The sequence below is a fragment of the Molothrus ater genome, chromosome 1 (genome assembly GCF_012460135.2).
Source record: "Molothrus ater isolate BHLD 08-10-18 breed brown headed cowbird chromosome 1, BPBGC_Mater_1.1, whole genome shotgun sequence".
In the NCBI taxonomy this organism is placed as follows: Eukaryota; Metazoa; Chordata; class Aves; order Passeriformes; family Icteridae; genus Molothrus; species Molothrus ater.
Genome location: NC_050478.2, coordinates 119,147,060 through 119,160,001, shown reverse-complemented (window position 1 = coordinate 119,160,001; position 12,942 = coordinate 119,147,060). Strand labels below are relative to the sequence as shown.

At 37.5% G+C, this 12,942-nt stretch overlaps 1 protein-coding gene across 3 annotated transcripts in view; it reads right to left on the bottom strand.

Annotated features, from left to right (window-relative positions):
* Nucleotides 1-12,942, bottom strand: part of PREX2 (phosphatidylinositol-3,4,5-trisphosphate dependent Rac exchange factor 2) — a 171,691-nt gene that overhangs the window by 81,652 nt on the left and 77,097 nt on the right. For all 3 annotated transcript variants that reach the window (XM_036400614.2, XM_054514457.1, XM_036400606.2), the window contains 8 exons: nt 11,811-11,860; nt 11,189-11,264; nt 10,364-10,436; nt 9,079-9,221; nt 8,836-8,928; nt 7,406-7,554; nt 2,744-2,829; nt 402-538 (listed from right to left, as the gene is read on the bottom strand). In XM_036400614.2, the coding sequence (XP_036256507.1) occupies nt 402-538; nt 2,744-2,829; nt 7,406-7,554; nt 8,836-8,928; nt 9,079-9,221; nt 10,364-10,436; nt 11,189-11,264; nt 11,811-11,860 (807 nt within the window). The remainder of the gene's footprint in view (nt 1-401; nt 539-2,743; nt 2,830-7,405; nt 7,555-8,835; nt 8,929-9,078; nt 9,222-10,363; nt 10,437-11,188; nt 11,265-11,810; nt 11,861-12,942) is intronic.

The following is a 12,942-nucleotide window of genomic DNA, read 5'->3' as shown; positions in this document are numbered from 1 at the left end:
CAAAATTCTGGAAAATGATCCGGTTTTTGTATTTCATTCTCCTGCTGCTGAGCAAGCAGAAAGCTCTGTGATTCCCTCTCCATCAAGATGAGAATATACCTCAAAATTCTTCCTGCATAGGACTGCAGAAATGCTTGAAACAGCCCTTTAAAAACACCATATAAAAATTATCCATGATATTTATTTCAGTGCAGAAACTAAGCAGATTTTGAACATCACCATTGAGCAATCTTCAGCTTTTATACTTCAATTGGCTTTCCTTCAGTTTTATTCACCCTTTCCTTCCTCTCACCCCACTCAAGCACAGTAGATATGTGCATAGAGATGAACACCACACTGTTTACTTTGACCAAAAATAGAAATCTAGAAGAAAAAGTGCAAGGGCACCAAATGAGACATACCTGCATTGGCCGCCTGTACTTCCTGCAGGCTGTGACATGAGCAATAACACTTGCATGAGTCTCTTTGCTGACATTAATTCCATTCACTTTGATTATGCACTGGCCAGGGTGGAGACCTGCTGCAGCTGCCACTGTTCCTATTAATAAAAATCCACATAGTTAGCAAACTTCTTTTTCTAAACATCTCCTTTCAAGCTTACAGTCCAAAAAATCTCTTTTTTTAAAAATCAGAACCTGGTCTGACTGATCCTTACATACTTCCCTTGTCCACAGAGTACTTCTGTAGACCAGTGGGATGCCAAGAAAATGGAGTTTGCCAGCAGATGTTTCCATAAAAGAGACCAGACAATTACCAAAAGGCTGCTTCATAAAACAACAAACATTGACTAGCAATATGAAAATGTGGAAAATTCACCTCAAAAAAAAGGACTTTAAAAGGATAAAATGGCTCTAGCTTGAAAGTCACGAATTAAAACTTAGCCTACTTTTATATGACCCAAGCTTATGAGCTTCTTGTTTAATTCAGGTCTTTCAATTTTACATACGAAACAGAAGTTTTCTGGCAATACATAAAGCATAAGAGCATACTAGAGTATCATGTTAATGATTAAGTGAAATATCTAAATTCCAAAGACATTTCCAAATATATTGTTCTTTTTCCATCTTCCCTACCAACACAATTATAGCAGGGGGCCTTAGAGCTTTAGAAAAAAAATCTCAAAGACAATTAAGTAGAATATCTCAAATTAAATTATCAGAGAGTGGGACAGGGGGACACATACAACATGACACCAAAACAAAACATTCTCTCTAAGCTACATAAAATATTTGGTTCAGTAACTTATTTTCACAATTGAATAACCACATTGGGAAACTCTAGTGACTGAATAGGCACTACAAAAAGAGCAGCTGTCTCCAGGTCTTTTCAGTGCAATTCAAACTCACTCCTGAAAGACAGCCTGCTGGAGTATGACCTTAGTTCCAGCTACCTGAACATTTGCCTCCAAATGTCTCTTGATACTGCCACAGAGGTGCCAAGGAAGTAAAAAATCGACTGCCTAGAGACTGCCAGACTGGGTTGCAGAAGCTAGGGGCTGTGAAAGAAAAGGCTAGACTGAATCTGCAGGGCTGACAAATAGAAAGCTTGTCATGACTTCATGACTTGCCAGTTGAGCATATCTGACAAGGAAATAACTTGCAGAATATACATGAGCTTCCCTCATTTTCAGAATTATCACTATTAGATTAAAGCTGTGTTTAAAATCTAATATAAAATAATGTCATTGGAAATTACACTATTATCAGCTATTGCAATCTCTCCCCTCCAAAAAGACATAAAAATAAACATATAAATAGACCTTATTTAATATCTCTCTCAAAAAAAAAAAACCAAAACAACTCTCTTCAGAAAACACCAAGGTCCCAATTCAGCAAACTATTTAAGCACATGCTTAGAATCTTCCAGGTTTAGCAAATCACACAAACAAGCACTTGCATATTGTTGGGGCTAATCAAAATAAAGCATGTGTCTAATGAATAATGATAGGCAGTTGAATTGAGATCCAGGTGCAGAAATAATTAACACATCAGATACTAAGTCTGTAGTTTATTAGTCTTTCTTTTGAAAACCTAATTTCTGGCACGGCAACCTAGGAAAAAATGTCATCAAACTGTTCAAATCTGGCTGTTTTGCAGATCAGTTCACTTTTCATGCCTCAGTTACAAAAGCAGGAGGGGGGAAGGAGACACAACTGAAATAACTGAAAACACAGTTAGTTTGCTCTATCATAAGCAACATGAGACAGCAAGAAATAATGCCTCAACTTCTTTTAGCACAAATGCACTACTCAAAAACATTGAGTTAGGATAGCAAGTGTCTGAAAATCACATCCCAAAATAGTATTTATGTGAACCATCTGCAATTACTAAGACAAAGCCACTAACACTCTTGAAAAGATTTGTAAAAAGCACATTTCTTAGTAAAATGTTTTCAGAACATTGCAGAACCACACAGCCACCTAACAAATTAACACACATGTTCCCAACATGCAGTTGTATTGCATCCTTCAGCTACTCCTTAATCTGCAAAGAATGCACAGCTTTAACTTAACTTTCCTACATTGGTGTAACTACATTTTTTAAAAAGAGTTGGGAGATGTATCCAAGCTTACAGAGTGTAAGTACACAGAATAATTGCATTTGAGTTTATTTAATATTGTTTGTTACTTTGGGGAAAAAAAATCTAAGATGGATTACTGGACCTAATTTTGACTCATCTCAGCCAAGTCATTCAGATATGAAACATAGGTTGAGCAGTACCATTGACAGCTCTTATGGCTTACCTCTCCCAACAGCATGGACAACAGAAGGGCCAAAACCCCTGATTTGGAATCCAAGTCCATCTGCAGAGTCAGGAATCTTCACTGTCCTGATACAAACAAAGATTTAACATGGATGTAGCAAAAGGTAGCATTTTGTTATTCAGCAGCATGTAGGTTACAAGGGTGTAAAATTCCACACTTTTATTCAGATCAGTTTTTAGATTTTGCAACATTCATATTCCAAATACCGTGCACCACCAACATCAGAAATAAGAGCAAGCTGAGACAGCACAATCTATTTCTCAGGGAAATTGAATATGCTGATTATAATCAAAACATCACCATAGCTTTAAAATTCCTCCCAAACAGACTGATCTTCAGCTAACTTGCCATAGCACGGCAACATTGAAAGCCCTGGGAAGACAGGCAGTCTCTCCCAGCCAAGAGGAGAGAGCCTGGGACCAGAGATCACAGCAGGTCTGATCAGAGAAGCTGCAGAAGATGGCAGAACTCAGATCCATATTACATTTTAACAGAATCACAGACTGTGCTGAGTTGGAAGGGACCCACAAGGATCATTGAAGTCCAACTCCTGGCCTTGCACAGACACCCCAAGAGTCACATCATGTGCCCAAGAGCACTGTTCAAGAGCTTCTTCAACTCTATCAGGCTGATGCTGTGACCACTTCTCTGGGGAGTCTCTTCCAGTGCCCAACCACCCTCTGGGTGAAGAACATTTTTGTAATATCCAACCTAAACTCCCATGACAGAATTACAGGCCTTTCCCTCGGGCCCTGTCCCTGGTCCCCAGAGAGAAAAGATCAGTGTCCACCCCTCCTTTTCTGAAGTTGCAGACTGCAGTGAGGTATCCTGTCATAAAAGGAAATTTTGTTTGATAAGCAGGGCTTTCCTCTCATGAAGCCATGCTGGCTGTGACCATTGCCTGTGCTGTCTCTCAGCTGTTTTCCAACACCTCCCAGAATAATCTTCTCCATAACTTTGCCAGGCACAGAAGTGAGACTGACAGGCCTGTAGTTTCTCAAGTCCTCTTTCTTGCCCTTCTTGAAAATTGGGATGTTTGCCAGCTTCCAGTCAGCTGGCATCTCTTCAGATTCCCAAGACAGCTCAAAAATTATCAGGAGAGGCTTTACAATGACATCAGCTAGCCCTTGGAGGATTCTTGGATAAACCTCATCAGGCCCCATAGATTTGTACAGTTCCAACTGAAGCATCAGATCTCACACTATTTCAGGGTTGGCTGAGAGCTGAACATTCTCACAGTCATGGACCTCCAGCTCAGGGCACTGAGACCCCCTTTGTACCACCACCCATGTCAAAGATGGAGGTGAAGAATAAATTAAACACCTCTGTGCTGTCCCTGTCCCCATCTGTGAGGTGACCATCCTGTAACAGGTCAATGTTATTTTTACATTACCTATTGCCATTGATTTACTTGAAAAACTCCCTATTGTCCCCCACATTTCTGGCTGGCTAGCTTCAACTCCAGTTGACCTTTGGCCACATGAATTTTCTCCCAGCAGCAGTGAGCAGCATCTCTGCATTCTTCCCATATCACTTGGCCTTGCTTCCACTGGGCATAAACTTTCCTTTTTATCTTTTTTTCCACAGAATATTCCTGTTCAACCAAGCTGGCCTTCTACCTCACCTGCTTGACTTCTCAGTTTGGGAGTTGTCTGCTCCTGTGCCCTTAGGAGGTGATGTTTAAAAAGTGACCAGCACTGACGGACCCCAACAACTGCAAAGACATTTTCACTCTGAAATAATGAATCCCATCAGGTATTAGAAGACAAGGTGTTGAGCAGATCATCCTGTGGTCAACAAACTCAAAATTTTTCTGCTGACACCAGCTTAGGAGGCATGTATTGACCTAATGGATCTGCCTAATCTTATGATATTATTCCTGGTTACTGAAGAATCAACAAAATCAACTACCGTGCTCCTGAGCCCTCTACCAATCATCCCAGGGCACTGTAGTCTTTTTTGATTGCCTTCAGACTTCCCTGTTTTATTTCATTGCTGCCAGTTTGAACAAACATTAGCAAAGAGTAATCAGAGGGCCTTAGTAGACTGGACAATTTTCCTGTAATATCCCTTATCCCAGGCCCTAGGAGACACCAGACTTCCTTGTGAGTTGGGTCAGGTCTGCATATTGGACCCTCCACTCCCCATGGAAGGGAGTCTCCTATGACAACTATCCTTCTTTTCCTGTTAACAGTGGAGGTCTTGATGCAGGGTGCAGGTGGTGTTGTTTCAGGAGGCCTCACCATCCCAGAAGGATCTCTGCATACCTCATCAGTTGTTTGGCCTTCTAGGTCCAGAGCCCCACACCTGTTGTAAGAGGTACCAGTCCTACTTGCCAAATTCAGAGAGAAAGGAACCTTCTTGTGGTACGTGCTGTGATGTGCCTCCAGCCTCCATCTTTATCAGACCCCGGCTAACAGTCCTTTGGCTAATTACCCTGCAGGGCTCTGAGCCCATCTGCTTCTTCACCACAATGGAGGTTCAAGACTCCTGGGAGTCTGAGACTGTAGCATTGCTGAAAATAACCAGTCTATCTCTTGCTCGTTCACTCAAACACCGCATAGCTTGTTCACTTCTTCCTGTAGCTCCACCTGCAACACAGCTCCTCAAACACAGCACGCTTTCTGCAAAATAACTCTTTGTAGTCCCCAGCCTCACAAAGAGGCATCAGGCACTCCCAGCAGCCTGTGCCTCTCCTTGCTGAGTTTTCTTGAAATAATGTTTCATTGCAGTTTTTCTGAGCAGATACAGAAAGTAGCTACTGAGATTTGTAAAGTAAGAATCATCCACTGCTGTTTGTATGACTTGTAAGCACATTGTGCTGCGCTCCTGCTTGGTCTAAGAACAACAGTAGTAAACTTAACAACAAACTAACCAACAAAAACATGATTCTGATAATCAAAATTCACATCTACTCCTTCAAATTAAGCCCTGAGCTCACCCAAAGTAAGATAGCATAGCCCCGTGATTTCAGCTCAGGGTCTACAAAAAGCAACACAGCTGCATTAGCGCTTATCAGACCTAGTTAGGTCATGCATAACAGTGCACTGATTTAACTTTGCAGCCTTTCCATCTTGAGCCAGCTCTGTTATTATTGCAGGGATCTTTGCCCCAAGCTCCATTTCCCATTGCAAAAGCAAACAAATTCAAATTGATGCTGAAAAGTGATTTTAAAATATATTTGGACTGTAGCAAACTTGATTTACAGGCAGTGTGAATAAGAGAATTGCATTATTTCTTGCACTTTTTTCTCCCCTAGTACACATAGTATTAGGCATTTGGAGATGATTATCATCAGAGGTGGGATCCAAACTTAAATTGAAGTCTGTATTTTTTTAAAATATAATATATAGAGATTAATAATTTTTCGCTTGAAATATTTTGTAAGTATCACATCGTTTAATGTACTCATATATTCCCTATTGATACCATCTATTTGATTGCATTCTGAAACTGCTTTGAGAACATGCAAATAACTATGAAAGACCATCACTGGCAGTTTAGGCTAAGAATTCAGGAGAGAATTGTCTTCTGTGAACTCACTTGTGCTAGCAGCAGCTGCTGACAAAAAGCAGGGAACATGAGAAACAAATTTGACTTCTGTGAACTCTAATTCACTAGACCATCTCTCTCAACCTTGAAATTCACCCCCAAGTTGAGGGGGGAATTAAACCAAGATTTGCATTAAAGAAAGGCCAAGATGCTTTTATGTTTTCTACAGTCCTGTGGTCTGGGCATTTTTTGTTATTTTTGTTTGTTTGGGGGTGGAAACAGGTGTTGTAGTATCAGTCCAGATAAGCATCTTTATGCCTTATTTATTTTTCTTAGCTCTTTTTCCTGTTCTGGGTGCCATTTTACTTCTCAAGACACCTTTGCTTATCAAGAGGAGAAATAGATCTTCAATCTGCCACTTAATCAGAGCCATTCCTGAGCAAGACACTCAGTATGCTGTATGGTAACAGAGGATGGCACCTCTTTATTCTGTGGATTTTGAATAAAAAATTACTTCTGACAAGTTTTTCTTAGTCGTCTTCTTCTTTGTTATGTATAACCTAGCAAAAACTGCATTAACTTTAGGAATAGACTTATGCTCATTTACATATTTACTGAACCTACCTATTAGGCCTCATTTTGTATTTCTTTTACATAACAAAACTTGTGTTTAGGTAGGAATGGGCAAGACTGTACAGAAATGTATGTGTTTGATAAAGATGAGGAGCTGTTTATTTCCTCCTGCTGTTTACACAACCAACACACCAGCTGAAGGGGCCCATGGGACCACCGAGTCTGACAATGACAAACCAGCAACTAATCCCCAGACACAGGAATTTGTTTAATACACACAGCCAGAGATAAGTGATCAAAACTGACAGTATAGTCAATGAAATTTCATTTAAACTTGCAGTACCTGCATGTACTTAAAGTGGCAGAGCTGAAGATCTAAAGTACTCATGTGATTCTTTTGCTGACTCACAAATAGGATAAAACAAAACCAAGGCAAATCAAATTGCCTGACTTTGCAAAGTCAGATCAGATACAGCATCTAAAAACCCCTTACAGTAGTGCTCTCTGAAGTTCCACGGGTCTGAAAATTCCCTTCAATTGTTGTTTGTAAAATTTCCCAAAGGAATGATAACTTACTCTCGAGGTTTGGTGCTCACAAGAACCCTCAGGGGCTTTCTGCTGCTTAAACAGGCTTTCAGGAAGCAATCCACTTCACTGAAGGGTCGCAGGAAAACCAGGTCACCATTAATGGCAAAGATTTTCTTCCCAACTTCCAAGCCTGCCATCTAGAAAATAACAACAGTTGTGTACGTGTTTTCTTTTATAACCACTAACATGAAGTTTTCTTTTGCTGGCATGCAACCCCAATAGAAAAAATGACATTCACATTTTCTTTACATTCTTTATGACTCCTTCACATACCATGCACAAGGGACTTACACCACAAAATGTTTCTAAAACTGGTTAAATTCATGTGAAGGATAGCACTCATTCTGAAGAGAGCTAAGTACAAGACCTAGTATTAATCAAGATTTTGTGACAGTATTACAATATCGGTTCATTTTTTTAGTAATTAACACAACACCTTTGATTGTGCCATTTATTTTATGACAGTACTTAATTTTTCATCCACCATTTTCCAAAGGAACTAAAGCTTCTTTTCATAAGGAAAGACCCAATTAATATTTAAGTAAGTGAATGTTTGCTAAGTTCCAAAACAAAGAGTTTTTAAACTTTGGTCTAACAAGAAAAGCACCATTACAGTACAACTACAGGAGTACAAAGAATGGCTCAGGGTATGGGCAAAGCCCTAGTGCGATCTGAGAATATGGCAGAACCTGACTGATAGAAATCAGATCATTTAACTCTGTGGCTGAATTATATTATTCATTTGCTGTGTCTATTTATAATTTAAATTTATACTCCACCATAAGATTTAGAAAGCCTTGAAATCTAAGTCCAAGTTTTTCTCTTATGAAAGAGCATCATACTTTATCTTTACATATACAGAGACTCCCATGCTGCTGAGTAGAATCTTAATTAACCCAAAGAGATCTAAAGCAATGCTACCAAACAGGAAGGCTGTAATTTATTCATTTAAGGTCTCAAATCCCAGATTTTATCTAAAGCTTGATACATCCTTTACTATGAAATATGTCAACTGCAATTCACAGACTAGCTCTATACCCATTTCATATTCTACCAAAAATGTTGATTTCAATTATGATTAATGTCATCACTGAAATATTATAAAATGCATAAATATAAAATGACAACTTTTATAACATCAATCAATATGACAATTTAGCTGAGCAGAAAATAAGTGTCAAAATATGGTCAAAACAATATTTTAAATAAAAATAAAAAGCTAAAAAGAAAACAAACAAAAACAAGTAAATGAAAACAAAAGATAAAAAAGGAAAAAGGGAAAAAACTCACAGGCACAGCTTTCTTGGTATGTGTTCACTGTCACCTTCTACCACTATACCCTTTCACACATGATGTACAAAGCATACATCTGTGATCAAGTAAATAAAACAGGGAAGATAATTTATTATATTCCATACCTCAGCATTTGATCCTTTCTCCACCACTTTAATAATTGGCACCTTATTTTTATCTTCTAAACCAAAACCATAGGTTCCTTCATTAGATTTAATCTGTAAAACAATTTTTTAAATATTGTTCAGAAAGGAATTAATAAAAACTGAAGTATGTCTTCATTAAATAACAATAAACTGTCCTAATATATTGTCATTATAACCAATTTTTTTATTCATCAAAGCACACAGTGACGGTGTTTCACTCACCAGTAATGACTTGGCTATGACATTTTCCACTACTTTCAGATCATGTTTCATGAGTCTGTGCTTCATATTTGATCCTTCCATTTCTTCATCCGCATAAAAACGGAACAGCAATGGTTCATCTTTAAATTCACTTTTCTCTAACACTGTATGACAGAAACCCAGACATATTAATCTTTATTTTCTTTTCAACTTTTGAATATCATGTCTTTCATGAACCATTAAATACTCAACATGCATACACATACTGAATGCTAGCAAACTATTGTTTGTGTGTGTGAATCCAGGGACATTTTTTTAACATAGACAACAATTGTTACTTGGATTCATTACAGAGAGATAGGAATCACTAAGCTAATTTTTTTTTACAACAACATCTGGATTCCACCAATCTGAGAAAGATGTATTAGCCTGAAATAGTTTTAGTAAAAATACTAAGCACAAGGTTTCTTCCTAAAAGGGATTTTAAAACATAATTTTGAAAAGTTCTGCTGGACAGCTGCTGAAGATGCTCACCACCAAGTTCTGGCATTCTCCAGACAGTGAAGCATGCCGGGTTTAGAATTAGAAACAGGTTTGCTGGAGATGTGGAAGCAAGCAGAACAGCCAGTGGATGCAGTTTGTGTGTTCAAAAGTCAAAGGAAAAAGAATGAGCAATACAGGAGAGTATGTTCTCAACCCCTTGTCTAACAAAACTGATAAAAAGTATTTCTTCCTCTTTTCATTTTAGTAAATGATCTACTACTTCAATCCTTCCCCTGAAATCTTCCCTCTGACGGTATTAAATGGGTCCTTGTTCACCTTAATTTTGGTGCTGCACATATCTCTGGTCTTCTCTCCCTTCTTTGTTCTTTACTATCCTCATGATTTTCTCATTTTTCTCCAATCTGCTTTCTCCCACTTTTTTGAAGTCATGCTCCTTCATACCTTATTAATTCCCCCCAAAATCTCACATTTCTTTCCTACATGATTTTTTTATTGTTTCATCAGTGCCAACACACATTACTTTCTTAAGACATCTCTTGCAAAGTGACTAATAAAACTGCCCCCACTAAATCCTTTAGCGGATTAATTCCCCAGCACATGCTATAAAATTGGATATAATTTTCAGAGTATACAATAGCTATTTTTTTCCTTGAAGACTGTAGCATCAATCTCTTTAGTGATACAATAGAAGAACTTTCCATCTGTTCTATAATATCTTTATCAGCCCCTGCATTTCCTTCCAACTGTGCAGATAACATTAAACAGAAAGTAAGCATAACTGGTACAGAATGTGTTTACTTACCATGGTGCATAAACCCATTATCACAAAGAGCTACACCAAATATCATAGCTTCCTCCCTGGTCCGGCAATCCCCCTGTTAAAACACATGTTTAAAATGCATTTTAAAATATTAGCAAAATGGAAACTGTGCACAATGGCATCATCCCATAGGGATGGCAATTACTGTAGATAAGATTTGCCACCACCACCTTTATGTATACATTTCTAGAATATATATATATTTATATACACACACATACACATATAAAAACCAGTATATACATGTTTATCATAGAATCAGAGAGCAGTTTGGGTTGGAAGGGACCTTTATATGCTATAACACTCTATAATTACAAATAAGTAGGAAAAGACTTCAGTAAGGCTGCATTCTCCATAAAAATTGAACTTAATAGAACCTATAAGCATCAAAGTTTTAAACTTTTATTTTATGGAACTAGTGCATGTTGGCAGAGTGAACAGGATATCATGTTGTTTTTCTCTCATTCATTTAAAATGAAAAAGAATTGAGGCAACAAATTGATACTGACTTTTGCTCATCTAGTTAGTAATTTAGAGTTTCTCATTTCATTTCATTTCAAGCCATGGTCAGTGTTCCATGCTGAATCACAAAGCTAAGTGTCATCAAAACATTTCAATTCAATTTCTGATCAGGAAGATAAGTACAAGAGGGATGAAAAGCATAGCTGATGACAGATGATTTCTGTTACTTTACTGGTTTAGAGGATTACACTACATAAAGTGCTTGTATGTTGTTCTTGATACATCACTAGTTTTCAAGTCAGAATTTAAATGAAGACATACATAAATCCAAAGGTGTCTACTTGCCTGGGCAATCAACCAATCTATGAATTTGTTAGCCATAACCACAGATTTGTAGGTTCTCAAGTGATAGTCTTTATCCCTGTTCAAAATAACACAAAACAATTTTTCAAAATCAAACAAAAGCTCAGAAGAAAGAGAAAAATACTTGTCATTTATAAGCAAGTTAGTGAAAGCATGAACTGAGCACTTAATGATGGTTGAGAAGTTTTCTCTGGAGGAAAAAAACTAGCAAATGAAGCCTTCCTTGTAGACAGAAAGGAGGAGGCTGATCACAAATTATTTGGGTGATATTGTCACTGGAGTATGAAGGCAGGTGAGTTATTCTGAGACTATTCTACTGAGGTAATGGTGTATTAGTAACGGAGTGCACTAATGTATACAGTAAGCATACAAGCATATCCATCAGGACCTAGGAGGCTCTAGAAGTCCATTAAAAAAGTTATATTGAGCAGAGTTGGCAGCCATTTAGTGGTTCAGTTATGCTTTTTGTCTTGACAGCATTTCAATCTTATCTGATTACTCTCAAAAGACCAATCTTGAAAGGATGGGTTACATTCAAACACAGTATCTTCAGATGATGTACTTCTTCCAAATGACTCCCTCAGGATTTCCCAACTGGACTCACCTAATTACTGGGGTAAAGAGACTGTGAAGGCGACAGTACAGTCGTACACCCTGTTAAAGAGAAAGAGGTGGTGAGTCAAGCATACACTCACATCACAGACAAGAGGCAGGGACATAGTAAGGAAGCCTGAATGCTGTCAGTGGATTTCATGTACATAGTAAAAAGATCTGTTCAAATTTCTATGTATTTTCATGTGCCAAAACAATGTTTCGCCGATAACAATATTGATGAATAAATTATGAGAATGAAAACATTTCCTATCTAACCTAAGCTTACTGAGACACATGCAAAACAGATTAGCTTTAAGGTAGGATTAAAAAATTTTGAAGGTTTTAAATACTTAGAAAGAAAAGCACACAAAAAAATAAATCAACACGTCCATGCATTAAGGTTGTCCCAAACAGTGGTTGCTATTCTACACACAACTGTGTAATTAAAGTAAAAACCACTGCATTTCATTATATGCATCACTACTTTGCTTACAAATTAGAATTATAGCTAATCAATTTTAAAAATGCAAAAATATTTAAAGATTAGAAATGTTTTCTATTAAAAGCAAATAAATTATACATCTGCATTAGTTTAAGAAACTACCATCAGAAAAAATAATTTTTTTTTAATACTAATCCACATTAGTATTACTTCAGAAACTATCCAAAAGTAATTATGTTTACAATATGCAAGTATAATGACTAAAAGTTGTGTCAAATTAGATTCCACCCTACTTTGCTCTGCCTGGGAGTTCAGTATTGTAGATTCCTCTAGATGCACTTTATATTAACAAGTGGAGCAAAAATTAAATTATACTGCAGCAAAAATTAAATTATACTGCAGTGTAATACCCAAATGCAGACATTTTCTACGGACTCCAAATCATGACAAATTTGAATATTAATGAGTTTAAAGGAAACTTTGATCAATCTTTTCATTGTTATCAATAACATATTATGTCTAAATAGCTATGTGAATATAGATTTACTGCCTAGTTAAGGATGCTAACAAAGGACACTCAGATTTTAGAGAAATCTGCAAGCAGTTCCCTACATATATCTTCATATCTATGAGAAGGGACTGAAAAATACAGTAGACTGAACCTCAGCTTCAGGATTACCCAAAAACACAAGCAATGCAT